The sequence below is a fragment of the Anopheles merus genome, chromosome 2L (assembly GCF_017562075.2).
Source record: "Anopheles merus strain MAF chromosome 2L, AmerM5.1, whole genome shotgun sequence".
Classification (NCBI taxonomy): Eukaryota; Metazoa; Arthropoda; class Insecta; order Diptera; family Culicidae; genus Anopheles; species Anopheles merus.
This window is the reverse complement of record NC_054083.1, coordinates 20,037,463-20,061,832: the sequence shown is the minus strand read 5'-3', so window position 1 is coordinate 20,061,832 and position 24,370 is coordinate 20,037,463. Positions and strand designations below refer to the sequence as shown.

Below are 24,370 nucleotides of genomic sequence, written 5' to 3'. Positions count from 1 at the left end.
CTATATTAAGGCTGTAAAGGTACGGAGGACATCGTCTGTACCCGCTAGTGTAATTTCGATTTGCACTAGCGCATCTGGCGGCGGCTGACCGAAGCATTTTGCCAGACAATTTGGAGCCGCTTCGAAAAATATGTTATTTTCACATGTTTTTACATAAACTGGACTGGAAAAGGTTTGTAATTCATAGATGAATATGTTTTACAAGTATTTCAGCCACTTTTGAATAAAAAAAAAACGATGAAAATACTATTTAATTTTGAGATCCGTCATTACCATTCCCTCGATGACCAGCCACCGGCAAATGCGCTAGTGAAAATCGAAATTACACTAGCGAGTACGGGCAAAGTCCCCCGGCCTGTACATTGTATCCATTTAACACGATTCGTTGGGTCAAATGTAATTCTTCTAATATATTGTATGATTGTTTTACCATTGTTTAACGGTCATTTGCTTACGCAGGTCATTTGTTTAATTCAAGAATACCAATGTCACAACGTGACTAACACGGGTAAGGGTTCGGAAGAAATTATATTTGTCCATTAAGAAATTTAATTATCTTTCTATCTTATCTTATTTATGTCTCTTTTTATTTATTTATTTTCCTATTTGAACATTTAAAGACATTTGTATTTCTTAGCTTTTGTCTATATTTGGTTTTAGAACGATGAGGGAATAAGGTTTAGGATCAGGATCAGCATAATGGAGATCTTCTTGTATAACCTTATATAACCTTGTACAGAGAGCTATAAAAAGCGCATCATAACTTTTTTGTTAGATTATTCATATTATTTCGAAGTTTCCTCCATTTGTTTTATCTTATGAAACAAACATTTAAGACATATCAATTTATTGGAGAAAAAGTAGCACACTAGCAACAGTTTGGCAAACTGTTCTGCATAAAAAGATGAAATACTAAGTTCTAACTTTGAATAGCTTTAATCACAGATACATCATCGAATAAAGAGAAATTATTATAAGAACCCAGTTATCGCAAATGACAAAATCCAATTTAAAGTACATACAAATTAAAACGCGAAACGGTGATTAAGCGTGTTGTTCCGTTAATCCAACTGTTCCACAGTATTATGTACAGTATTATATCATTTTGTTTCAACGACTGGCACTAAACCCTTACTTGCCAATGTCGAGGCAATGTGTTGATGTGCTTCTTGCGATTCCACACATCCAAAAGCTAAACCTAAAACTATAAAACAACCACGAAAAAACAAATTCCCCCCGAAGCTAGTTTATCTTCAAACAAATCCAAACGCAATTATTCGTTCCAAGAATGACCTTCAACTTAAAGAGCGAAATGGTGGGACGCACAACGCAAAAAAAAAAAACTCTTCCTCAAACAAAGCTATAAAATAGTCGTCCGAGTTCATCGCATAGCTAGAAGAAGGGTATCATTTAATCGCATTTGATAAACTGTTGGATGGACTCGAGAGAATGATGGTTGTTAGACTTCAGGGTCTATGTCACCGATGTTGCTTGTTTGCTGCGTGAACCGGTTCCAAAGCGCATCGTACACAATGCGAGTTCAAGTACAAACTCACGCGCGCATACACACACACACACACACTCAAAAGCATCGCGTTGGCGCCTCACCTTTGCGCAAAAATAGAGGGGGCTCAAGCTAAGCAAAAACTCACCCAACCACGGCCTCTGTATTTGCACTTAACCGCTGCTGCATTGGTGCAATCGTCGTTGCAATGCATTAGAAAGTGAAAGCGCGTTTGCAGCGAAGCGTGCAGCGTGCTAGTAGCGCCAATGCACCGTTGGGCACTGCCAGCTCGTTCAGTTTCCCACTGGCCACCACCGATCGACGATGGCTTCTGGTTCGGGCGTCACCGCTACGGCACTGTCCGTGGACAAGTGTCCTTCCCGGTACGAGGCAAACGACATCAGTCCGCCGGAGTCGCACCGTACGATCGCCCTCCAGGAGCTGGGCGAAACGGACGTACGACGCGTGGAGTCACTGCGCCTGCTGCGCGAATGGATCGCCACCCACCCCCACATACGCAGATGTCGCACGGACGCGCTGTTTCTGTTGCGATTTCTGCGTGCCCGTGCGTACGATGTGCAGGCCGCACAAACCACGCTCGTGCGCTATCTCACTATGCGCCAGCTGTTTCGCATTTGGTACGAAAATCTCGACCCATCCGATCGGTACATGCGCGAGCTGGTGGAGAACGTGCGCGGCTGCCTGCCGCTCGGGCTGGACCGGTCCGGCCGCATGGTGGCTTTGGTGAAAGTTCGCTGCTACGATGTGGCCCGCTTCAACTGCTACCATCTCGGCCGGCTGCAGCACATGCTGTTCGAGGCGTTCTTTGACGATGTGGAGCTGCAGATTGCGGGTGGTGTGGCGATCATTGACTGCGACGGTGCCACCATGGGACACTTTGTCTGCTTCAAGCTGTCCGACATCCGGAACTTCATGGACTGTCTCGTGCACGCGCTGCCGGTGCGGGTGAAAGAGGTGCACATTGTGCGGCTGCCCCGCATCGGCCAGGCGCTGGGCAATCTGGTACTGAGCTTTGCCGCCGAAGAGCTGCGCAAGCGTATTTTCGTGAGTAGACCGGATGGACACGAACATGGATTTGGGGGAATTGAAGTAAATGATCAAGTTTAACTAAATTCGTGTCATTTCAGTTCCACGCCAGCATGGATGAGGTGCTGAAGTGTGTCGACCAGGACCTGCTGCCGGTGGAGTACGGTGGCAAGTCGTGCCCGGAAGAGATCACGGACAACTTAAAGCGACGGTTGGCGGACAAACGGGACACGCTGCTGCTACTCGATCGGATGGAAATCGAGGTGGAACCGTACGCTCATCTTTGGCGTCAGTCGGATGAAGGGGATGTGGAGTTTGGGATGGAGATTGATTAATCTAACGGATTCGATGCTTCATAGCTACGTAAATACTCTACTCATACACAACAGAGAACTGAGCTGCTGAGATTGAAAGATAATTGGATTACATAAGGTATCGTGTGTTAGTACACGCGGTACTATTCCGGTACTACTGATAAATTAATTATTCAAAGGTGATGATGTATCTAGAATCATCACAAACACAAACTCACAATGCTACATGTATTTGATCGTATCTGCGCATGTAGGGTACGTGTGCATGTACCCATTGATTACCTGTTGGATGGGATAGATATGTTGGTTAGGTCATCGTGGGATAGTTGATTAACCTGAGGCATTTTGCTGTCGTTTAAGTTGGAATAGCGAAAGCTATATGGTATAATAGACGTTTTTACTAAGTAATTATACTACAGTATGGAACATCCCAATCACTTTGTGTGTATTTTGTGTGATTTACACCGCTTTTGAGACACGAATCTGAATATGTAATATGCTATCAAATAAAAAGTGCACCACACAATGTTCAATAAAACAATGTTCAATATTTAATCCGATGGAACATGGTTCAATTATAATTAAAGAGCTTAAACTTGGTAGTAGCTTTTCATTATTTAAGATTAACGAAAGAGTGCTAGTTTACTTTGCGATCTTATGCCATAATTCATTTAAAACCCATTCTTTGTATGCAATTTTTGCATTGTTGTGAAAATAGAAGATTAGTTTTATGATCGGATTACTAATTAGTGTAATTTTCACATTTTTTAAATCTATTAGGCTCAGATTGATTAAAAACATCCCTCGATAAAACTTACCACCACCGTATAGCAACATACGTAGTTTATGGATAACCCCTAAAATCGTGTTAAAACACTTTTTATTAAAACTAACTGTTGCGTCCTGCAACTTTCTTCGTAATGTTTTAATGTACACACAAATGTCGGAAGATTGTTACAATATAAAACGAATGCATCGCTTCACGAAAAACATGGTGCGTAAAATGATGTAGACAAAAACGTAAAAAAACATCATTGAAATGGGTGATGTGTGATCCAAGCATTTTTAAAGGTCAGTAAGAGAAAGGTAGAAAAGAGTAAAAATACCTCTGGTAGATGGGTTGCGTCTTTCCACTCACCGACGATCACTTTAAGAAACACTGCTCTAACTGCCTGCATCTTCCAGCGAGAGTGATGCTGATCGCGCCGACACCTGAGTACACAGCCGGCAACTCAAGTGTGCGTGTGTTTTTTCTACTCTCATTTATTTTAACCTATCATCTAACGAAATATACCGAATAATTAACAAAATTTTCTTACCTTTTCCTGCGGCAATTGTTGTGTTGCTGTTCCTACTCCAAACATCAGACAAAATAACCCGCTCTTATACTCTCTCTCCTTCGTTCTCTCCAATACAGCGCTCTTTGATCCAGATATAATATTCTAAACCCACCGAGAGCAATTAGTTCAGGTCATCCGAACGTTACAGCAGGTTACATCGGTCGATAGCGTGTGGGAATGCACGTTGGTACGCACGCCGGACGCACACGATCCCATTGCAGCCGACAATTATCTTGCGCTCGATCGATTAAACGCTTCCCCTTGAGTTAGCGTGTGTAGTGTGCAACCATCGCACCCGCAACCACAATGTCAGTGTCGCGTCGGCTTGGCCTAGACAACCCGATAGCGCCGCCGTCCCTGTACGCCCGGGGCAGATCGGCCGGGGGATGCCTTACTCATGCAATAGCATTGATCAGTCTCTCAGCCCTCAAAGTCCATGGTTGTGTGAGGTTCTGGCGTTCTACCCGCCTGTATCGTCATGATCATCGTAATCTAATAACGTGTATGGAGCCGTACGAAGGTGGTGGTGTTTCGGTTTTCGTGCTAACCCGCTCACTCGCACGGTGCAAGATGAGTAATTTTTTGCCGTAGGCGATAGAACAGGACAGTTTAATGACATTGAAACCTACGTTTAGCGAGAGATGCTGTAACGCACTGTGTTGGAAAGAACGCCACTGTTAGTGTCCAGTTGGACAGCAACGCAGCTACATCGCGATAAAGCTCGGCAGTTAAAGATGTCTCCCCCGGCGAGCTCCAACAACTATTCCGTCGAGAAACGTCCCCAAACGTACGATCAGTATGAGTTTACCCTGCCCGACCTGTACCGCAAGATGGCAAAGGATGAGCTCCGTGAGGATGACGAGATTCGGGAGCAATCGTTGACGCAGATGCGGGAGTGGATTGCCAAACATCCGTATATTCGCAAGTGCCGTACGGATGCGTCGTTTCTGTTGCGCTTTTTGCGCTTCCGAAAGTACTCCGTACCGATGGCGTGTGAGGCGCTGGAGCGATACCTTGCGATGCGCGAAACGTTTCCTACGTGGTTTAAGAAGCTGGACTGCAACGATCCGGCAATGCGAGAGCTGTTCGAGGACGGTGTGTGCACGAAGCTGGGACAAGATTCGGAGGGCCGAATGGTGATCCTGTTCCGCGTGAAGCTGCTGAACGTGGACAAGTTCGGACCGCTGGAGCAGGGCCGGCTGGTGGCGCTGCTGATTGAGTCACTGCTCGAGTGGGAAGAGCTACAGATCGGTGGCTTCCGGGTGATGCTAGACTTCACCGACACCGTCATGAAGCACTACGGTATGTGGGGCGTCTCCGACATGAAGATCTTCATGGATGCGATCAACCGCTCGTACCCTATACGGTTCCGCGAGATTAATGGTGCCAAGTTTCCCAAGTTTGCTGTTTCGATTCTGAACCTGCTGCTAACGTTCGCCAGTCCCAAATTGAAGGAACGAATAGTTGTAAGTGAATGTGTTGGTGGTGCGTTTGGCGGGTGTGTGAAAGGGCCTGTTCTAACTTGCTGTGGTTGCTTGCCTTGGGTTTCTTTCTACCTTTACAGTGTCACAATACGGTGCTGGAGATGAAGGGAAAGTTCGAACCTTCGCTTCTGCCACAGTCGTACGGCGGTGAGCTGGATACGGAGGAGATGGGGCGCAAATTTTTGAAACATCTCGAGGATCGTCGGAACGTGATACTGGCGCTGGATGATATGGATATCGATGTAGCACACTACTCTTCGCTGTGGAGCCAAACGAACTTGGTGGAAAATGAGGTCGAGGGCGGTGTGGCCGGCAGCTTCCGAAAGCTGAATGTGGATTAGTTGTCCGAATACAAGGGTAAAGATTGTAGGTTGTAAGATCACAAGAAATGGGATAGAGTTATAATAAATCCATTCGTATTTTTGTGCTAAAACTTTTGTTTATTTGTTTGAAATTGAAGTATGCAAATCTTTTCTAACAGTTGATGAAGATAAATGAGACTGTGGAAAATGATAAGAATTACATTTGACAAAAATGCACAACAGCAAGAATTGCATTGATGATCAATGCGACCAAGACGAAGTACCTTCATGCGAGTGGCTCTGGTCGCACTAGCAACACAATTAATTAGTCAATTATAATGAACATTGAGATAGAGAGGAAATTTTACTATTTTTTGCGATTAGCGGATAAATACAGACATGCATCGAACATTCTGTAGAACGAGTGATATCGAAGCACCAAGGGAATAAACTTTACTTATTCCCAGATCATGGTCTTTGGAAGTTGTGGGTACTTCTATGCTGTCTGTCTTAGTCTATTGATTAGGTCCAATTATATATGACTTATTGGGATTTTTATCCACAACAGGTTAGTTACCACAGGTTACTCACAGAGCCATAGTAGCCTTACGATCAGTGTCAATAAACACTAAATTAGTTACTAACAGAATGAACTCACTACAAACTCTCATCCATTATTGTTCTCCTTGATCTGTCACTATTGGTACACTCACTACTACATGCACTCATTTGCATGAAGCAAATACAGTACAGAGCATTATAATACCTACTGGTATACCTACTGCTCGCTTACATGCGTTACTAACACGTGCGTTGGTTGGTAGTAAGCATTGAGTGTAATTATCGCGTGAACAACTGGTTCCCAAGAGATTTCAACGATCACGATAGATGATGCTGAGCTTCGTTTCAGTATCGATCGAGCTACGATATAGTAAAGCAGCCTGTTTTGTCACGATGGAAAAGCTCTACTCGGTTGAGAAGTGCCCGCAAAGTTACGATCAGTATGAGTTTACCCTGCCCGACCTGTACCGCAAACTAGCAAAGGATGAGCTCCGCGAGGACGACGAGATTCGGGAGCAATCGTTGACGCAGATGAGGGAGTGGATTGCCAAACATCCGTACATACGCAAGTGCCGAACGGATGCGTCGTTTCTGTTGCGCTTTTTGCGCTTCCGAAAGTACTCCGTACCGATGGCGTGTGAGGCGCTGGAGCGATACCTTGCGATGCGTGAGACCTTTCCGCAGTGGTTTAAGAATCTTGATTGCAATGATCCCGCAATGCGAGAAATGCTTCAGGACGGTGTGTTTACGAAGCTCGGCCAAGATGCCGAGGGCAGGACGGTGATCCTCTTCCGGTTTGCCCGTTTCAATGTGGACAAGTTTAGCTCACTGCAGGAAGGTCGCTTTACGGTGCTGCTGATCGAGACCCTGCTCGAGTGTGAAGAGCTACAGATCGGTGGCTTTCGGGTGCTGATCGATTATACTGGCTCAGTGTTAAAGCACTACGGCATTTGGGGCGTTTCGGACATGAAGGTGTTTATGGATGCGATCAACCGCTCGTACCCGATACGGATCCGTGAGGTGCATGGTGCCAAGTTTCCTAAGTTTGCTGTTTCGTTACTAAACTTGCTGCTGACGTTCGCTAGCCCAAAGTTAAAGGATCGCATCACAGTGAGTGTTATGAAACGTACAGCCAAGTGATTGAAAATAATCGTGCATTTTATTTCAGTGTCACAACAGCGTCGAGGAAATGGCAAAGCGATGCGAATCGACACTTTTACCCAAGGAGTGGGGCGGTGTCTGTGATTTGCAGGAGTTCAATCAACGGTTCCAGGATCATTTAGAGGACAGACGGCAGGTGCTGCTGGCGTTGGATGAAATGGATATTGATACGACGAATTATACTTCACTCTGGAAACACCACGAAGCGCCCGAGAACGAAATAGATAGTGGAGCGATGGGAACCTTTAGAAAGCTTGATGTGGATTAAATGTCTATCATAAAGTATACTTGGTGAACGATTATGATACTTGAGCATTGGTGAATTAAGTGTTAACGTGATTTTTATGATTTTTAGAGGCTACTAACCTAGTGTATAATTGTCGAGTTAAACAACACAGCATATTTCCTGATTCATTCAAAATACACAATGGTTGCTGGTACAAATGTCTCTACTAGTTATTTTTTCCTATTTTCAATAACTTCGCAAACCTAACAAATCATGATATTTTGGAAAACTGATCTAATCTTGATATGGAAACAATTTTCACTATCTTTCATTTTTTCTTCTTCTTCTTTGGCACAACAACCGTTGTCGGTCAAGGCTTGACTGTACCCACTAGTGAAGTGGGCTTGGCTTTCAGTGACTTATTGCTACCATAGTAGGATAGTCAGTCCTACGTACGGGCGCGGTATATTCGGGGCTTGAACCCATGACGGGCGAGTTGTAAAGTCGTACGAATTGACGATTGTACCACCAGACCGGCGTGGTGGTTGACGATCTTTCACTAGGATCTTGGGAAATATTATGGTTTCAGTTGAAAACTAACAACACCTACTAGTATTGTAAACTGTTGAATCTCCTAACCCCGCTCACCATCTACAGGGGGCCTCAAATCATCTTACGGCCTAAGGCCCCCGATACCCTAAATCCGCCACTGTGTAATTTCAAAATTCAAAATCAACGTCATGCCACAAAGCGCTCCACAAGTATGCCAGTAAAGAGCGGCGGATTCAGGGTATCAATTGAAAAGCCATGAAAATAATAAAAATTTAGCCAAACATAATAAGACTTCCGTTTGTTTAGTTTGTTCTTCAATTATGGGGTGAAACGATTCGAAGATTTTAGATAAATATGATTTGATCTTTTTGGCAGTCGAGACTATGAGTGGTTTTGGACACTCTTGAGGCAGACCAAGACCACAAAGCTGTTGTAGCGCCCGATAAGTAAGTAAGTAAAGTATGAATTGTCTTTTGTTCTGTGATTTAGTAAAATTTATCCATGTAAAAGCGAATTATTTCTCTAACAATTTCTTCCCTTTTCATCACAAGTGTAGTGACACAAGAGTGTGTAGTGACGTGACAATAATTAGAATTTAATGAAGGTACTGCTCACGTAAAGCAGCTCCTAATGCTATGGTGTTAGAGAATGAAGCAATTACAGCTTATCAAGATACAGACGATGTGCGTGTGAACGGACTACCGATCGCATCCACACGTTACTAATAGTTACTCTATGTAAAAATCTCAAAATATGATATCAAACAGCAACAACAACAAATCCAAAAAATAATAGAATGTTAGCGTTTTATTCTTGCGCAAGCTATTCTCCCTCAAGCAGATGGGGTCTCACCGAGCAGGCCCGCGTTCTGCTGGTCCCAGATCGGTGCATAGTAATCGTAATCGATCTCCATGCGATCCAGTCCCAGGATGACATCTCGCTGCTGCTCAATGCGTTTCCACATTGCCGGATTAAGCTCCCCGTCCAGATCTACGTTGCCACCGTAGCCCTTCGGTGCCATCGATGGTTCGAAGTGCTTCTCCATCTCGGAGACGTTAGCGTAGCACTGTTAAAAGAAAAATATGTTTTTACCATCTCTGAACGTACGTCTTTTATCACCATTTTCACTCCGTGTTTCCTTACGTTAATGCGCTCCCGAATCTTCGGATTGGTGAAGGACAGAATCTTCTCAATCACTGGCAGCGCCTTCTTGGGCAGCTTGGCCGCGTGCGTATCGTTGTAGCGCATCGGGTACCAGCGCGTATACGCTTCCATGATGAGCTTCAACTCCGACGAGCCCCACTTCTCGAACAGCTTCAGATCCATGTCGGTGTAGTCCACCATCACCTGCAAACCACCGATCTGAACCTCTTCCCACTCGAGCATCGCTTCGATCAGCAGTGCAATGAAAATGCCACCGACCGGCGGTTCGAACATCTCCGGCACAAAGCGAGCGATGCGGAAGAACACCACCGTACGGCCATTGCTGTCCTGGCCCATGATCGAGGTCGCACCACAGTTGAACAGTTCCTTCATCTTGTCGTTGCTCGTGTCCAGGTTCTTGAACCAGCTCGGATACATCTCGCGCATCGTCAGGTATTGCTCCAGCGCCTCACACGCCATCGGTACGGAGAACTGGCGGAAGCGCAGGAAACGCAGCAAGAACTTCGAATCCATACGGCACTTGCGGATGTGTGGATTGTTCACGATCCACTGGCGCATCTCCGCCAGCGCTTTGGTACGCACCACATCATCCTCGCGGAGTTCGTCCTTCGCCAGCTCGCGGTACACCTCCGGCAGCGTAAACTTGTACTCGTCGTACGACTTCACGTTCTTGTCCACCGGATAGGCCGCAAACTTCGACATGTTGATGTACCGTTTCTGGTGTTTCTTGTGGGTGCGATGTAATTCCTCTGCTGTCCGAAACGAAACTGAACCAAGGCGCCTACGTTACCTGTTATTACATTAAGTTTCAAACTAAACCAAAATCTCACACATTCGCGAAACAACTTGACCCAATGACCGGGAGCTGCGATTACAGACGCAACACGGCAGATTGGAGTTGCATTTGGCAAGGGTCAACAGTCTTGCTTATCAATGCATAGGTGCATTTTTTGGTCCATATTTTGGCTGCTGCTATCATGCACAAAAAGTTGTTGAAGGTGTTTATGACTTATCAATGTGCGGCGTTGTGTGATAAGAACATAAATACACGCGCAGTAGAATTAACAAGAAACATATGATTTTGGTAGCCCTGCATTGTTCCTGCAGTTTCTTTGCCTTTCGGTACTGATAATGCTGTTTGATGCTCCCGGATTCCGTTACCCATAATGAAACTACATTATCGCATAAACAAACACACAAACATTTTGTTTGTTTACTTTATCTCCTTATTGATAATTTGGCGTTTTCTCTTTCTTCCAATGTCCAATGTTTCAAAACCTGCAAAAGCTACCATAAACCACATCGATTTGTCTTTCGCTTGTTCGAATAATTTAACAGTTTCACTTCTACCGCCAACGTGTTCACTTGTCCCGAAGCCATGGCAGCTAATCAACTTCCCTTTGCAGTGGACAAGTGTCCCAAGGAGTATGACGAGTACAAGTTTACTCTTCCAGCACTGTACCGTGAAGTAGCCAAAGAGGAGCTCCGGGAAGATGATGTCGTGCGTGAAAAGGCCCTCACCGAGATGCGCCACTGGATTGCGGAAAACCCTTACATTTTTAAGTGCCGCACGGATGCCAAGTTCTTGCTCCGATTCCTGCGCTTCCGTCAGTTCTCCGTACCGATGGCGTGTGAGGCGCTGGAGCGCTATCTAACCGTTCGCGAGCTGTACCCGGGCTGGTTCAAGAAGCTGGACTGTAACGATCCCATCATGCAGGAAATATTAGACTACGAACCATTCACCTACATCGGCCAGGACAGTGCGGGCCGGGCGGCGTTCCTTATTCGATTCGGTCGGTTCAACATCGAAAAGCATAGCCCGTCGCAGGACGCTCGGTACATGGCACTGATACTGGAGACGGTGCTCGAGTGGGAAGAGTTCCAGATCGGTGGCTGTCAGGTGTTTGTCGACTATCGGGGCTGCACCGTCGGACACTTTGACAAGTGGAGCACGAGCGAGCTGAAGATCATGATGGACGTGTTCAGCCGCTCGTACCCTTTGCGGTATGGTGAAATTCACGGAGCAAAGCTACCGAAGCAGGCCGTACCAATTATTGAGACGTTTCTTTCGTTCGCTAACCCAAAGCTGCGAGAAAAGATCAACGTAAGCGACGAAGAGTACCGGGTGGTTGATTTTTTTGATCGCTGTTTGTTAACACTTTGCTGGTATTATTATCTTTCAGTGCTATCCAACGATCGAGGAGCTTGAGAAACGATTAGAGCCTGTCTGCAAACCGACCACTTACGGTGGCACGGTAGACTTCGAGGAGCTCAACCGTTCGTTCCGCAAGCGCATCGAAGAGCAGCGAGAGATCGTGCTCGGGCTCGATGGCATGGCGATTGATGTGGACCATTATACGTCGGTTTGGGATGCGGAGGAAGTTTTGCCTGAGGCGGCAACTGCAGGAGCTATGTTGGAACAATTGAACATCAAATGAGACAATTTCCGAAGCATTGTAACTGTTTGTATCCCGATGTACAATGTCAATAGTATTCTTCTGAGGTGCTTCAGAGGTAAAGTTTATATTCGAAATTGAGAAATTAAACATGACAACGCTTTCGATAGGAATTAATAAATAAAAATGTTCTGAATTATTAGGTGTCTCACTTCGAGGAATGTTTTTGAAGAAGCATTTTATTTAAAAGAAATAAATGTATTATTTCATTAATCTTCATGTATTTTATTAATCAGAAAATTAACAATTCTTGGTACATGTTATCCCTTCAGATGTTTTATTCAGATCTGGCGTAGATCAATAGGAAGCAAGGCCAAGCTAATAGGAAGTATACCCAAGATTTGGGTAAATTTTTAGATTTTTTCCGCTGTATATAGTATTGTATTTTCCGTTTAGAATAGTTCCGGCTGTAATTGACGAACGGTGAATTAATTGTTAAATGCGTTCTATACCTACAAGCACGGACAACCTTTGACTCCCAACTGGCAAAGATTTTGAAAAAATATTTCTTCTTTTCATTTTCATGAATGGAGTGTTAAAATTTCTTATTTTTCTAGCCTGATTGTTCTCAGAAAGTCCTCAGATTTTTATGGATATCGTTGACCTCGATAATATTGATGGGTTGTCTGAGTCAATGAGTGTAAGCTTGTCATTTCAAGCCGGTTTTTTATTTTTTTTTAAATTATGTCGATTTATTTATTTTCTCCTTTGTACAATGACATTCGATTAAACATTCTACATATTACAGCCCTACTTGAATCTATAAAATGAGGGCTTCCCCTGCGTTCAAATAGCTAAAAGCTAAAATTCAGAATCACTGAAAATACCTCACAAACCTTAGAAAGGCTACTGCCAAATCAATGAGTAAACACTCTAAAGAGCAGGAAACCAAAAGACGCGTAGACCATTAGAAACTATGCTACCAAATGTATTTTCAAAAATTTTTATACACCAATAAAAATAAGACAAATTGAATTAAAAAAAAAACTTGAATCTATAAGAATGCAGGATTTGATGAAAATTCGCAATTGATAAGCTGTACACTGATCTCACTTGCAATTATCTCATTTTGAGGTCAAACGGCATCATACAACAAAAGTGATAATTATTTCCACCACAAATCCAAACCATTCGGGAGCTTACCTCCAAACGGTTGCATCCCATACACGACCAGTATCGTTCACACCTTGGCACCTTGGTGAAGTGTTTTCAAAATCGATCCTCAAAAATGGCCCCATCTCACGCGCCTTACTCGGTTAACAAAAGCCCCAAGGAGTACGACGAGTACAAGTTCACTCTGCCAGCTCTGTACCGTGAGCTGGCCAAAGAGGAACTCCGAGAAGATGATTGCGTACGTGAGAAAGCTCTTACCGAGATGCGCCACTGGATCGCGGAAAACCCTTACATCTTCAAATGTCGCACGGATGCCAAGTTCTTGCTCCGATTCCTTCGCTTCCGTCAGTTCTCCGTACCGATGGCGTGTGAGGCGCTGGAGCGCTATCTTACCGTTCGCGAGCTGTATCCAAGTTGGTTCAAAAATCTTGACTGCACTGAATCGACCATGAAGGAAATTTTCCACAGCGGTACGTTCACGTTGCTCGGCTGGGACGCTGCGGGACGGATGGTGGGATTTTCGCGCTTCAGTCGCTTCGATGGTGAAAAGCACAGCCCCGCACAGGATGCACGCTTTATGGCGCTGGTCATGGAGACGATGCTCGAGTGCGAGGAGTTCCAGGTTGGCGGATGCCACGTTCTGATCGACTTTGAGGGCAGCACGGTGGCCAACTTTGAGAAGTGGAGTACGACCGATTTGAAGATCATGATGGATGCGTACAGCCACACGTACCCCGTCCGGTATGCGGACATTCATTCGGCGGGTCTGCCAAAGTATGGTAGCTCCGTTATCGATACGTTTCTGTCGTTCGCGAACCCGAAGATGCGGGAAAAAATAAGCGTAAGTATTTAACGATTTCGTTTATTGCAAACTTAACGGGCTTTTTCCAGCTCTCACTCCAAATATCATGTGCTTTTCACACAGTGCTTTTCAACGGCAGCTGAGATGGAAAAGTATTTTGAAGCTCCCTTAAAGCCTGCATTGTACGGCGGAACGGTCGATCTGGAGCTGGCAAATCGGGCTCTGTGGAAACGTATGGAGGATCAGCGTGAGGTGGTGCTCGGGCTGGATCAGATGGAGATCGATTTGGATTACTATTCGTCGCGGTGGAACTTTGAGGGCACTACGCCGGATGAGATTGCAGCCGGTGCCATGTTTAAACGTTTAACCATGAATTAGAGGTGTTTTAAGGAATGGTTGCATGTTTTAAAACAAGTTTTGGAGAATAATAAAAAATGAATTCATCAATTTATAAAATGGGGATTTATGGGGATATCTCGCATTAGTCATTCGATTAAAACTGCATTTCAGAATTTGAGCCACATCTTTTGACCCACTTGTTGGAAAGCCGATTATGCAGTTTGATTGACGACCGTATACTCAACATCAGCATCCCTAGCTAGATCAGGGACCGGCATGATCCAACAGCAAAAAACTGGTCAACGGATGACCTACAGGCACTATCAGCACATGCTTGGACGCAGTGTTCGATTTTTCCAGACGACCGCCAACACGGATGAGTTCGTCCGTTTCTAATTGCAAATTATTGTAGATTAAAATTGCCAAAATAAACTTGTATATTCCATTAAAGACATACATTTCTAACTTTGAAAAATCCCCTATTATTGCTATGGATCTTACTTGAACGAAGACTATTAAAAGCTCCGCTCCAAATGTAACGCTTCCTCTACCACCTACCGCTTGCCCCTAAATTGAGGCTTGCCAAATGATTTCTGACTGGTTGACTACGCTGTTCTACACGTAACCGGACATTCAGTTCTTTATACGATCCTCACAGGAACTTCTCAGATATAGACCCTTTTGGAATCAGACAAAATCTGTTCGGTTCTATTTTATGAACAAAACCGACAAAAAGGTGCTATAGATAACTAAGATTTCTCTAAACGAAGATAGTAATCTTTCGGTGGTTCTAGACAGCAGACCTAATTCTGACCAGTTGGGACATTCGATGGCGACAGAGTTGTCTGTTCTGTTATCTTTTGGCGATCGATTGGGTTGAATGATCAGTATTATTCCAAGATTTTAATAACAACTAAATTCAAATAAAATCTTAAGCTCCGGAAAATGTTTCTACATCACACATCTATCTATACAAGCAATATAAATCAGATTGCCGTCTTTATTGTACACATAGATTGGTGTGAATTAAAACTCCCTTCTCAGATTGCCTACTTCGGTGCGTGGTTACCCGCCGCTATCTACAGCCTCCAACGGTGTGTAATGAAGGCCAGCGTCTCCGTCTACAGCCGATGCGTACATAGTTTGTACGGCCATACGCGCGGCCGTATAAACTACTCAAACTCACTCACTCCCCAATGTACCCTGCTAAAGCTCGCTCGCATCAGTATCTCGTCGTCATTCCCAGCGATTGGTCGCACTGTGTAAAACGGACGCAACATGACGACCGTACCGCTCGGTGCACCGTGTGTAGAAAAGTGTCCGGAAAAGTACGACCTATATCAACCGGCCGACTCGGCACTGCATCGCCAAATTGCGGCCGATGAGCTGCGCGAAGAACCGGCCATCGTCGAACAGGCGCTGGAGCAGATGCGCGATTGGATTGCGAAGAATCCCGCCATCCACACGTGCCGCACCGATGCCAGCTTTCTGTTGCGCTTTCTGCGTGTGCGCAAGTTTTCCCACCTGGCGGCGTGCGAAACGCTCGAGCGGTATCTCGTATCGCGCCAGCGGTTCCCCGCCTGGTACAGCAAGCTGGACACGGCCGAACCGTGGGTGCAGGTCATGATCGACAGCGAGTTTGTGGTGCCGCTTGGGCGCGATGAGCTGGGCCGTGCGGTGTATCTGGTGCGCTACGCCAACCTGGACATCGATCGGTTTGAAGTGACGGATCAGATCCGGTTCTTCACGATGGTGTTTGAGACCATTTGCCACGACGAGCTGAACCAAATTGCCGGCCTGGTGTGTGTGTTTGACGAAACCAATGTGCCGATGCGTGCATTCGCCCAGTGGTCACTGACGGAAATTAAGAACTACATCGACTGCGTAACGAAGGCGCTTCCGCTGCGCGTGAAGGAGGTGCACGTGGTGAATTTGCCACTGTTTGGCGCAGCCGTCGGCGAGTGGATCATGAGCTGCTGCAGTGAGAAGCTGCGCAGTCGGCTAAAGGTAAAGGGTGTCGTTATTTTTCAAATTAAGTTTTAATATTTCATTTCTTCAAACCCCGCTGTCTCTGATCCAGTGTTACCGATCGATGGATGAATTTGCTGGCAATTGCAACCTGCTGTCCCTGCTGCCAAAGGAGTACTACGGTGGGAAGCAAGAGCCGATAGACTTGAAGCGCCAGATGAGAGAATCGTTCGACCGTTGCCGAAACATCATCCTAGCGCTGGACGATATGAAGGTGGACGAAAAGTGTTGTTTACTGGTGAAAAGTCAAACCAAGCCGGGCGGCGATGAGGGAATGATCGGCAGCTTCCGAAAGTTGGACGTTGATTAACTGATTAAGTGGTTGATCTTCAAAGTGCATATGTGTTACTGATTTTTTTTTAATTGTATTAATGTGGTGAATCGGTGGACTAGAAATATATCAGCCTTCCCTTGAAACTGCCATGCTTGATTTGTTGTTGACCTGCGACCGGCGGGTACTGTATGCGGTACTGATGTACATACTCGTACATGCCGCCAAGGACAAACAGTAACGCGTAGTAGTAGCGAGTGTGCGATGTGGGAACAGGTTTTAGCTAGTGCACGTAATGGGCGTGTGCTAAATAAGTGCATCCCGTGTACGCATTGTACTTATAGTTTTTTTTTTGTAACGTTTTTTAGATGTACAATTGAGTGAGACTAAATTGCCTTGTGCTTGTGTAATACAACACATGAAGTATGGTGTTCGCAATTGTTTTGTTATTTCCATTGCAAAACAGATCATGGACCGGTCCCGTGATAAAGTCATCAACTCATACGACCTAACAACATGCCGATCATGGGTTACAAGACCCGAATGGCCCGTGTCCCTCATACGAAGCATAATAAGTCACTGATAGCCAAGCCCACTAGTGGTACAGCCCCAGACCTTGACCGACAACCGTTATTGTGCCAACGAAGAAGAAGAAGAAGAAGAAGAAGAATACAGATCATGTAAATCAATTGCGGCCTGTTAGGGCCATTCTGACGAAACTAAGCTATTTTACATATCTCTTCACGGTATCATAAAGGCCATTTTGAGTTCATATTTCATTATAATTGTTTGTATTTCATTTCTGTCATTAAATTCACAATACATTTATCTAGTTTATAAAAAAAGGTAACCCATCCCCTGCTCATCAATTGTTTTGCTTGATTTCCTGCACCGCGTTCGACTGCGTCAGCGTGTTGTCCTCGTACGTCTCCAGCACGTCGGCCAAATGTTCGTTGTCGCGCGGCTTCTTGAACTGGCGCTTCTTGTTGGCCAGCTTCTTACGCTTCGGCAGCAGCGGCTTCTTCGGCCCATGGTCCTGCATCGACCGGATGCCCTGCTTCTCCAGGTACTCGTCGATCTTCGCATCGTCCATGGCGTCCACCGTTACCGCGCGCCACAACTTCTGGAAATCCTCGTCCACCTGGAAGTTGGCCGTCCGGTCGTTGTAGAACAAGATCTTCTTCTTATCGTTCGGGCGCGTAATGAAAATGATTTCCGATGCTCGATTTTTCAGCACCTTATCACAGTGCGGCAGCGATTCCTGCACATCGTCTAGCAGCACCCCGCCCAGCCCCTTGAGATCGTGCTGCTTCAGCAGGCGCATCAAGCTTTTGCCGTCTTTGATTTTAAACACCGACTTGAACAGAAACCGGCCATCGGGCGTCACTTCGATCTTTGGATTGTTTCGCAACGCTTCCCCTTGGAGCCACTGTTTGAACGCAAAAGAGGTACGTACAATAAATAAGGGAAATTGTATAATGTTTTGTTTACGGGCAGAAACTCAACCCCTCACGTACCGTTTTCACCGACGATCCGATATCGAGCTGGTTGGTCTCGTCCAGGATTTCGTCCAGCGTTAGCGGATGATCATCGCCTTCCTGATGACGGGTGCGCATGTGCTTCACGATCTTTGCCAGCACACCGAAGCGATACTGGGAGCTACCAGACATAGTTTTGTAACTTGAAGGAAGGAAAAACCACAATCATTAGCCAAAAACGTATTCATCGAATCGTCCCACTACCCTTCCACAGCACCCTTCCATACTTGGTGGCATCGATCTTCGGTGCGGCACTGGCGGGCCTTGGCTTCTTGATATCCTTCGGTGCGGCAAACGAGCTTTCCGTTTTTGCCTTCTTCTCAACGCTGAAATCATGTTGGATAACGGAAAAAGGATAAAAAACGAGCCTTCGGGAAGAACCATTGCTTGCCACCGTAGCACAAACAAAGCACCGAAACTTACGTTGGCGTTGCCATCGCCCGCCGTTTGAAGGCCTCTCGTTCGCGCAACAGGGCGGGATCCATCGTGAGGCGGTGCGTTTGTCTTTGGAATACAGAATTACGGATGGTTCAGGAATGTATCACACTTTTAATTCGTTGATTATGATAAAATTTCAATCCGAACGCTGCAGCACCAGTGGCAAATGCAGACGTAAACAAAGCACAAAACTTCTGCTGTCAAAATATGACAGCTGGCGCGTGCTCTCTCTCTCTCTCTCTTTCTCTCTCTCGCTATCTCTCTCTCTCTCAGCAAGCAAATCGCTCTCTTTGGATTTTGCTCTCGCAAATTCTCGCAAAGCAGAGAAATAACGATTATTTTTAATTTTTGAAATTGCGTTTGAAATGTTACTTACACTATTCAGTAGAAACTATCTTTCTGGTGTCTTGCAAAAACACAACATTTAGGTTTTTTAGTAAACCCCTAGTTTTGAACGCTTTCTGTGTCCAAATTCTCAGATTTTATATCGCTTTCTCCCTCTCCCTCTCTTGTATTTGCCATTCTCTCGTGTAACCTTCATAAACAAACTCATTGTTTGCCTTGATGCCGTGCCTTCCATCACAAAATCACTGCATTGCGCGAGCACACGGCCCAGCAGCTGGCGTTGTTTACCCTTTGTGGTTCCGTTTTTTTCCACAGTTCCGTCCCTGCGTCCCTATCCAAGGGAAGAAAAAAAACACAAACACAAATTTCAAGTAGTGTATAGAACCATCCAACTCGCCACACAAGTGGGGGATGGTGCAGAAGATGAAATAATCAGGACATTGCCCGAATCAACCCATCAACCCATCCAGAACCGGTTTTTTTGGTCGTCTACGGGTTTACCTGCTCTGACGGTACGTAATCGGGTGCGAAGGAAAGGCAAAGTGGGTGCCTACCGAAAACCGGCCAGCAGATCCGGGTAAGAATGCGAAGACCGGCGGTAACAAGAAGACGGTTCCAATAAAAATCAGTTCCCCGAATTGACTCCCACATCATTCGCGATCAGCGAACCGTCGGAAGTTGGTGACCCTCGTAGGTGCCACGGGACGCACACACAGTACACCGATTAAGGTTCGTTAACCACCAAGGCACCAACGAGTCTTTCCAATTGCACCAAACAACACATAGAGAGGGGGAGTGAACGGGCAAGAAGTGAAAGTTTGTTGTAGTATAGTACCGCCTTTTTACAAACTATCAAGGTAGGGCAAGAAGTGGGGTGCGGAACTATGCGGAAGAAATTAGCAAATGCAAATTAGAGTTCCCCTTCAATCGCTTCAATATATCGACCACAATCCAACTAACACATCTATACGATCTTATCTATTTTTAATTTCAGCTGTTCGATTATCTCCAGCAGTCTTCGAAGCTGCGACTGCATGATGGCTGAAGTACAATATCTTGTGACGGCATTATTTGCTCTATTTGTTTGCACTGGAATCGGAGTCCACTCGGAGGGGTAAGTTGTCCTCTTTCTTCCACCGCAACAGCAACGTTCGACTGTATAATGCAATTAAAAGAATTATAAACCGAACGTACATGGTCTCCATCCTCGAGCACTTCAGGCAAAAGCCTGACAGTGTTGAACAGCTATCAGTGATTGTTGCCTTGCTTTTTCACTCCTGTTTGTGATATGAATTTTACACAGAAATGCTTTTTGATGGGTTCACTGCTAACGGCGGTCGCCATCATTGTGGCCGTTGGTATCGCATTGCCAAAAGCCGACAATTTACGAAAGAGGTGCCTCGAAGATGGCGACCGTTTTGCAAATGGCTTTTAAATTCACTTTCTTTACCTCGGTTTTTTCCCTTGATTTCTACTTCCAGCGAAGCCGTGTGGGGCTACCAGTGCAAGAACGATCGCTGCGTCAAAACGGCCATCTCGGAGGAATCATACCCGGCGGCGAACGCCATCAGCCTGCCGGCATGTCGGCTGTTCTGCGGCGAAGGAGCGGGCCTCCTCTGGCCACAGCCAACCGGGCAGCTGGCGGTGGAGAACGAGCTGGCCCATATCGACCCCGACCAGGTGTGGTTCCAGTGGGACGAAAAGCTGTCCCAGCTCGTCGGTCTGTGGGAAGCGAACAGGGACCGCTTCCGCAGCCAGCTGAAAAAGCGTGCCCAGGGCGCGGCGCTCAAACCCGGCGGCAAGGCGGTGCGCATCAAGCTGAATGTTACGGATGGCTCGCTCGCGCTTAACTACGAAACCGACGAAAGTTACTCCCTTACCGTGGGGGCCGGCTCTAGCAAGGACGAGCTGCAGGCAACGATCGAGGCGAAAACGTTCTTCGGTGCCCGGCACGGGCTGGAAACGCTGTCCCAGCTGGTACTGTACGACGACATCCGGAACGAGCTGCAGATGGTAGCCCGGGCACGGGTGTCCGATGCACCGGCCTTCCCGCACCGCGGCCTCGCCCTGGACACGTCGCGCAACTTCATCGATCTCGAGTCGCTGCGCCGCACGATCGACGGCATGGCGATGGTGAAGCTGAACGTGTTCCACTGGCACATCACGGATTCGCAGAGCTTCCCGCTGGTGGTCAAATCGCGCCCCACCCTGCACACCTACGGGGCGTACAGCCGGCGGGACGTGTACACGGCGGACGACGTCCAGCGGCTGGTGCAGTACGCGCTCGAGCGCGGCATCCGCATCGTGCCCGAGCTGGATGCACCGGCCCACGTCGGCGAGGGCTGGGAGAAGCTGGGCGTGACGGCCTGCTTTAACTACCAGCCGTGGGAGAACTACTGCGTGGAGCCACCGTGCGGTCAGCTCGATCCGACCAAGGACGCGGTGTACGACATCCTGGAGGACGTGTACCGGGAGATGAACGCCATGTTCAACCGGTCGGACCTGTTCCACATGGGCGGGGACGAGGTGTCGGTGCGGTGCTGGAACGCAACAGGCAGCATCCAGCGCTGGATGGGCGAGCAGGAATGGGGCCTGCAGGAGGGCGACTTCATGAAGCTGTGGAACTACTTCCAAACCGAGGCCCTGCGCCGGCTGGACAAAACGCTCCCGGTGGCGGAGGGGCCGGGCGGTGGTAAGCCGCGCCCGATCGTGATGTGGACGAGCAAGCTGACCGAGTCACCCTACCTCGAGCAGTACCTGGACAAGGACCGGTACATCGTGCAGGTGTGGACGACGGGTAACGACAGCAAGGTGGCCAATCTGCTGCAGAAAGGCTACCGGCTGATCATGTCCAACTACGACGCGCTCTACCTGGACTGTGGCTTTGCCGGCTGGGTGACGGACGGTAGCAACTGGTGCGCACCGTACATCGGCTGGCAGAAGGTGTACAACAACGATCTGATGGCGATCGGTGGCCCGTACGCGCAGCAGATACTGGGCGGCGAGGCCGCCCTCTGGACGGAGCAGTCCGACACGCACACGCTGGACAACCGTCTGTGGCCCCGGCTGAGCGCACACGCCGAGCGGCTGTGGAGCAATCCGCGGGCCGGCTGGCAGATGGCCGAGGCGCGCATGCTCCTTCACCGCGAGCGGCTAATCGAGGAGGGCATTGCGGCCAACAGCATTCAACCGAAATGGTGCCTACAGAACGAAGCCAACTGTCCGATCGGGGGCGATGGTGGGCGTTCGTAAAAAGATGATGGAAAAAAAGGATACTGCAAAAGTAGAAACTTTCAGCTCGGGGTGTACATTGAGGTGGCAGACTTGGTTCTCCCCCCTCCCCTGTTGTTTTGTTTGCCCTCCATGACACCAACAAATTCCAAATTCATTCTGCTTCCCAATTGGCTTCCGGTTGTTTGCTAACGTTACTTTCGTTGAAGTTTGAAATTGTTAAAAAGAAGAGTGAAAAATCTGACAGAAGTGAACAAATTTGAGTATATATATATAAATAAATGATACTTGTTTATTGTGTTTACACTTACTTGTTCGTGGTAGGTTAGTTCATGGTTTATAAGGGGGAGCGATATTTTGCCTTTTTTACATACAGAAGCTGCGCAAGTTTTTTTTTTTTCATTTCGTTTCTTCAAATTTTCGATTCTCTAGGACAGCAACTCCAGTCAGTTTTCGAAAGGCAAGAAGGGATCGATGATCGTTCAAATCGACGGTAGCAGCAGCAGCACACTCGTGTTTGTACGATCACTCTCCTTACCGACCGATAAGACATTCGAGGATGTGAGGATTTACTTATCAAGAAAATGGTTTTTTTTTTCAAATAATCAAAACGTTACTTCCTCTTTCGACATCGCATGAGTGTGTGTGTATATGTGAGAAGCGACGCAACTGCCTCACCGAGGGTGGAACTATCGCAGCCCAGCCAGCGCGCTGTACGGGAATCACAATAAAAAATCACCGCGACTAATGGGGGGGAGGAATTTGAAGCGTGGATGGTGTAAGGACACCTATTTAAAGTACGGTTTACCCAGCGTCGTTGATGGTTTCGGATGATTCGTGGATGTATCCGGCACGATGGGCGGTCAATTCATCAGACTGACCATCTTAGAAATTGCCCAAATAATCGCTCTCCGTCGGGGGACCAAACTTGTAGATCAGGGTGGCTAGGAAGATGAACACGTTGTGCATGAGCAGAGCGTACCCCGGGTACTTGTCGGTTCGCGACTCGTTCACGGTAAACTCGGCAATCATAATCCAGATGGTGGCGATGATCGAGGTGAAGCCGAGCACGAATCCGGTGAAGAGAAACACCTTGATGCCTCTACCGCCCATGATACCGCCCGTGTAATTGGGAGCGCCGTGAAGCTACACAACGAACGAGATTATTAGTACTGGAAAACACTCTCTTGTGTGCTGCCCCTCCTTCTCTCTGCTCACCATTTCGTTCGTTACAGCATTCACCATGATGAAGCTGATCGTCCCTAGGATACCGCAGATGTAGTAGGAAAAGTTGAACGATTTCGGGTACACCGATGCCGTGTCGATGATGATCCACCATCCGGAGAAGAACTGTCCCAGGGGGCAGGAATGCATTGGATTTGTATATTGCGTTTAATCAAATTAGTGCCATGGGGTGAGGATGAGTCACACTTACCAGCAGTGCTGCTACCACCGTCGCAAGGATCGTTCTCCGGGGAAGCACTTCGAACCAGTACGCCTGGCGAATGCTTTCGATTATCGCCATTGTGATGTGTGTTTGTTTGTTTCGTTGTGGTGGGTAGTGTTGGTTCGCGCTCAAGAAATGGCAATCGTACCGTGTGCCGTTTCACTTCCTTTGGTTGCGTCAACTGTTCAGTAACTTTGACGAAACACAAGACACAGATATCGACAAAAAGCACTCGGAAGAGAGGGATTTCCTTGCACAATCGTGATGTTTTTCCGTTTTTTGTTCTCCGTTTTCTGCTTTGATGAGTTATGTTTTATTGACAGGTAAATAAGCCAAAGATTGCTGGAAATGACAGCAGTGTCTCGATGGAGATCATTTTTGACCAGTTGTCATCCTACTTTGTCCCATAGTTCTCAAAAAACCGCGAATTGTGGAACAAAATATAAAAAATTGCGTTTTTTTGTATTTTTGGAATAAAAAGATGGTGAATTTCAGCACTTAAGGACCACTGTAATGTATGTTTCTGCATTCCATGGAATTTTCCACGACGGATGCCATCAAAATTAGAAAAAGTCTTCAATGCTCTCTTCCCAGTGAAAATACTACATCAATGATGATTTGCGCAATACAGGCGACTCACATGAAGCGTATTATTTTTACACAGCTTAGATTCTAAATTAATTTTAATGTGCAATAATCTGGATTTT

At 46.6% G+C, this 24,370-nt stretch overlaps 10 protein-coding genes across 13 annotated transcripts; 7 read left to right on the top strand and 3 right to left on the bottom strand.

Annotated features, from left to right (window-relative positions):
* Positions 1 to 1,184: 1,184 nt before the first annotated feature.
* LOC121593104 (retinaldehyde-binding protein 1-like) lies at positions 1,185 to 3,398 on the top strand. The gene is made up of 2 exons (XM_041915176.1): positions 1,185 to 2,569; positions 2,653 to 3,398. Exons 1-2 carry the CDS (start codon positions 1,829 to 1,831, stop codon positions 2,884 to 2,886), a joined length of 975 nt encoding a protein of 324 aa, XP_041771110.1. The 5' UTR covers positions 1,185 to 1,828; the 3' UTR covers positions 2,887 to 3,398.
* A 953-nt stretch (positions 3,399 to 4,351) lies between these two features.
* LOC121592537 (clavesin-2-like) lies at positions 4,352 to 6,147 on the top strand. Its single transcript, XM_041914067.1, has 2 exons — positions 4,352 to 5,671; positions 5,770 to 6,147. Exons 1-2 carry the CDS (start codon positions 4,940 to 4,942, stop codon positions 6,028 to 6,030), a joined length of 993 nt encoding a protein of 330 aa, XP_041770001.1. The 5' UTR covers positions 4,352 to 4,939; the 3' UTR covers positions 6,031 to 6,147.
* Positions 6,148 to 6,916: 769 nt separating this feature from the next.
* Positions 6,917 to 8,337, top strand: LOC121593360 (retinaldehyde-binding protein 1-like). The gene is made up of 2 exons (XM_041915631.1): positions 6,917 to 7,662; positions 7,721 to 8,337. Exons 1-2 carry the CDS (start codon positions 6,946 to 6,948, stop codon positions 7,979 to 7,981), a joined length of 978 nt encoding a protein of 325 aa, XP_041771565.1. The 5' UTR covers positions 6,917 to 6,945; the 3' UTR covers positions 7,982 to 8,337.
* A 943-nt stretch (positions 8,338 to 9,280) lies between these two features.
* Positions 9,281 to 10,426, bottom strand: LOC121593331 (retinaldehyde-binding protein 1-like). The gene is made up of 2 exons (XM_041915588.1): positions 9,635 to 10,426; positions 9,281 to 9,557 (listed from the first exon to the last, which is right to left on the bottom strand). The coding sequence occupies exons 1-2, from the start codon at positions 10,355 to 10,357 to the stop codon at positions 9,324 to 9,326; spliced, it is 957 nt and encodes a 318-aa protein (XP_041771522.1). The 5' UTR covers positions 10,358 to 10,426; the 3' UTR covers positions 9,281 to 9,323.
* A 573-nt stretch (positions 10,427 to 10,999) lies between these two features.
* Positions 11,000 to 12,247, top strand: LOC121593325 (alpha-tocopherol transfer protein-like). Its single transcript, XM_041915582.1, has 2 exons — positions 11,000 to 11,759; positions 11,839 to 12,247. Exons 1-2 carry the CDS (start codon positions 11,034 to 11,036, stop codon positions 12,091 to 12,093), a joined length of 981 nt encoding a protein of 326 aa, XP_041771516.1. The 5' UTR covers positions 11,000 to 11,033; the 3' UTR covers positions 12,094 to 12,247.
* A 1,051-nt stretch (positions 12,248 to 13,298) lies between these two features.
* LOC121593519 (retinaldehyde-binding protein 1-like) lies at positions 13,299 to 14,803 on the top strand. The gene is made up of 2 exons (XM_041915906.1): positions 13,299 to 14,065; positions 14,150 to 14,803. The coding sequence occupies exons 1-2, from the start codon at positions 13,340 to 13,342 to the stop codon at positions 14,402 to 14,404; spliced, it is 981 nt and encodes a 326-aa protein (XP_041771840.1). The 5' UTR covers positions 13,299 to 13,339; the 3' UTR covers positions 14,405 to 14,803.
* A 766-nt stretch (positions 14,804 to 15,569) lies between these two features.
* LOC121593976 (clavesin-2-like) lies at positions 15,570 to 17,533 on the top strand. 2 transcript variants are annotated; one of them, XR_006004875.1, is made up of 3 exons: positions 15,570 to 16,372; positions 16,446 to 17,044; positions 17,131 to 17,533. XR_006004875.1 is itself a non-coding variant. In XM_041916796.1 (2 exons), the coding sequence occupies exons 1-2, from the start codon at positions 15,644 to 15,646 to the stop codon at positions 16,701 to 16,703; spliced, it is 987 nt and encodes a 328-aa protein (XP_041772730.1). In that variant the 5' UTR covers positions 15,570 to 15,643; the 3' UTR covers positions 16,704 to 17,533. The 2 variants fall into 2 exon arrangements, 1 of the variants encoding a protein (XP_041772730.1); XM_041916796.1 differs by having other exon boundaries at positions 16,446 to 17,533.
* Positions 17,433 to 18,858, bottom strand: LOC121593979 (general transcription factor IIE subunit 2). Its single transcript, XM_041916811.1, has 4 exons — positions 18,626 to 18,858; positions 18,430 to 18,528; positions 18,182 to 18,344; positions 17,433 to 18,093 (listed from the first exon to the last, which is right to left on the bottom strand). The coding sequence occupies exons 1-4, from the start codon at positions 18,685 to 18,687 to the stop codon at positions 17,530 to 17,532; spliced, it is 888 nt and encodes a 295-aa protein (XP_041772745.1). The 5' UTR covers positions 18,688 to 18,858; the 3' UTR covers positions 17,433 to 17,529.
* Positions 18,859 to 19,042: 184 nt separating this feature from the next.
* Positions 19,043 to 22,520, top strand: LOC121593975 (chitooligosaccharidolytic beta-N-acetylglucosaminidase). Of its 3 annotated transcripts, none has more exons than XM_041916793.1 (3): positions 19,043 to 19,497; positions 19,980 to 20,099; positions 20,467 to 22,520. In XM_041916793.1, exons 2-3 carry the CDS (start codon positions 20,020 to 20,022, stop codon positions 22,235 to 22,237), a joined length of 1,851 nt encoding a protein of 616 aa, XP_041772727.1. In that variant the 5' UTR covers positions 19,043 to 19,497; positions 19,980 to 20,019; the 3' UTR covers positions 22,238 to 22,520. The 3 variants fall into 3 exon arrangements, with proteins under 3 accessions (XP_041772727.1, XP_041772728.1, XP_041772729.1); XM_041916794.1 differs by lacking the exon at positions 19,043 to 19,497 and adding an exon at positions 19,504 to 19,714; XM_041916795.1 differs by lacking the exon at positions 19,043 to 19,497 and adding an exon at positions 19,721 to 19,842.
* On the bottom strand, positions 22,487 to 24,004 carry LOC121593982 (transmembrane protein 50A). The gene is made up of 3 exons (XM_041916813.1): positions 23,652 to 24,004; positions 23,435 to 23,566; positions 22,487 to 23,362 (listed from the first exon to the last, which is right to left on the bottom strand). The coding sequence occupies exons 1-3, from the start codon at positions 23,739 to 23,741 to the stop codon at positions 23,102 to 23,104; spliced, it is 483 nt and encodes a 160-aa protein (XP_041772747.1). The 5' UTR covers positions 23,742 to 24,004; the 3' UTR covers positions 22,487 to 23,101.
* Positions 24,005 to 24,370: the final 366 nt, after the last annotated feature.

Coding starts and splice junctions, on each gene's coding strand:
- LOC121593975 (XM_041916793.1), top strand. CDS start 20,020: ATGATGGCTGAAGTACAATATCTTGTGACGGCATTATTTGCTCTATTT. Junction 20,100..20,466: donor ATCGGAGTCCACTCGGAGGG/GTAAGTTGTCCT, acceptor TTCTACTTCCAG/CGAAGCCGTGTGGGGCTACC.
- LOC121593360 (XM_041915631.1), top strand. CDS start 6,946: ATGGAAAAGCTCTACTCGGTTGAGAAGTGCCCGCAAAGTTACGATCAG. Junction 7,663..7,720: donor AGTTAAAGGATCGCATCACA/GTGAGTGTTATG, acceptor ATTTTATTTCAG/TGTCACAACAGCGTCGAGGA.
- LOC121593104 (XM_041915176.1), top strand. CDS start 1,829: ATGGCTTCTGGTTCGGGCGTCACCGCTACGGCACTGTCCGTGGACAAG. Junction 2,570..2,652: donor AGCTGCGCAAGCGTATTTTC/GTGAGTAGACCG, acceptor GTGTCATTTCAG/TTCCACGCCAGCATGGATGA.
- LOC121593325 (XM_041915582.1), top strand. CDS start 11,034: ATGGCAGCTAATCAACTTCCCTTTGCAGTGGACAAGTGTCCCAAGGAG. Junction 11,760..11,838: donor AGCTGCGAGAAAAGATCAAC/GTAAGCGACGAA, acceptor ATTATCTTTCAG/TGCTATCCAACGATCGAGGA.
- LOC121593331 (XM_041915588.1), bottom strand. CDS start 10,357: ATGTCGAAGTTTGCGGCCTATCCGGTGGACAAGAACGTGAAGTCGTAC. Junction 9,558..9,634: donor AGATTCGGGAGCGCATTAAC/GTAAGGAAACAC, acceptor TTCTTTTAACAG/TGCTACGCTAACGTCTCCGA.
- LOC121593519 (XM_041915906.1), top strand. CDS start 13,340: ATGGCCCCATCTCACGCGCCTTACTCGGTTAACAAAAGCCCCAAGGAG. Junction 14,066..14,149: donor AGATGCGGGAAAAAATAAGC/GTAAGTATTTAA, acceptor CTTTTCACACAG/TGCTTTTCAACGGCAGCTGA.
- LOC121593979 (XM_041916811.1), bottom strand. CDS start 18,687: ATGGATCCCGCCCTGTTGCGCGAACGAGAGGCCTTCAAACGGCGGGCG. Junction 18,529..18,625: donor CGGGCGATGGCAACGCCAAC/GTAAGTTTCGGT, acceptor ACATGATTTCAG/CGTTGAGAAGAAGGCAAAAA. Junction 18,345..18,429: donor CCGAAGATCGATGCCACCAA/GTATGGAAGGGT, acceptor CCTTCCTTCAAG/TTACAAAACTATGTCTGGTA.
- LOC121592537 (XM_041914067.1), top strand. CDS start 4,940: ATGTCTCCCCCGGCGAGCTCCAACAACTATTCCGTCGAGAAACGTCCC. Junction 5,672..5,769: donor AATTGAAGGAACGAATAGTT/GTAAGTGAATGT, acceptor CTACCTTTACAG/TGTCACAATACGGTGCTGGA.
- LOC121593976 (XM_041916796.1), top strand. CDS start 15,644: ATGACGACCGTACCGCTCGGTGCACCGTGTGTAGAAAAGTGTCCGGAA. Junction 16,373..16,445: donor AGCTGCGCAGTCGGCTAAAG/GTAAAGGGTGTC, acceptor TCTCTGATCCAG/TGTTACCGATCGATGGATGA.
- LOC121593982 (XM_041916813.1), bottom strand. CDS start 23,741: ATGGCGATAATCGAAAGCATTCGCCAGGCGTACTGGTTCGAAGTGCTT. Junction 23,567..23,651: donor CGGTGGTAGCAGCACTGCTG/GTAAGTGTGACT, acceptor CCCCTGGGACAG/TTCTTCTCCGGATGGTGGAT. Junction 23,363..23,434: donor ATGCTGTAACGAACGAAATG/GTGAGCAGAGAG, acceptor TTCGTTGTGTAG/CTTCACGGCGCTCCCAATTA.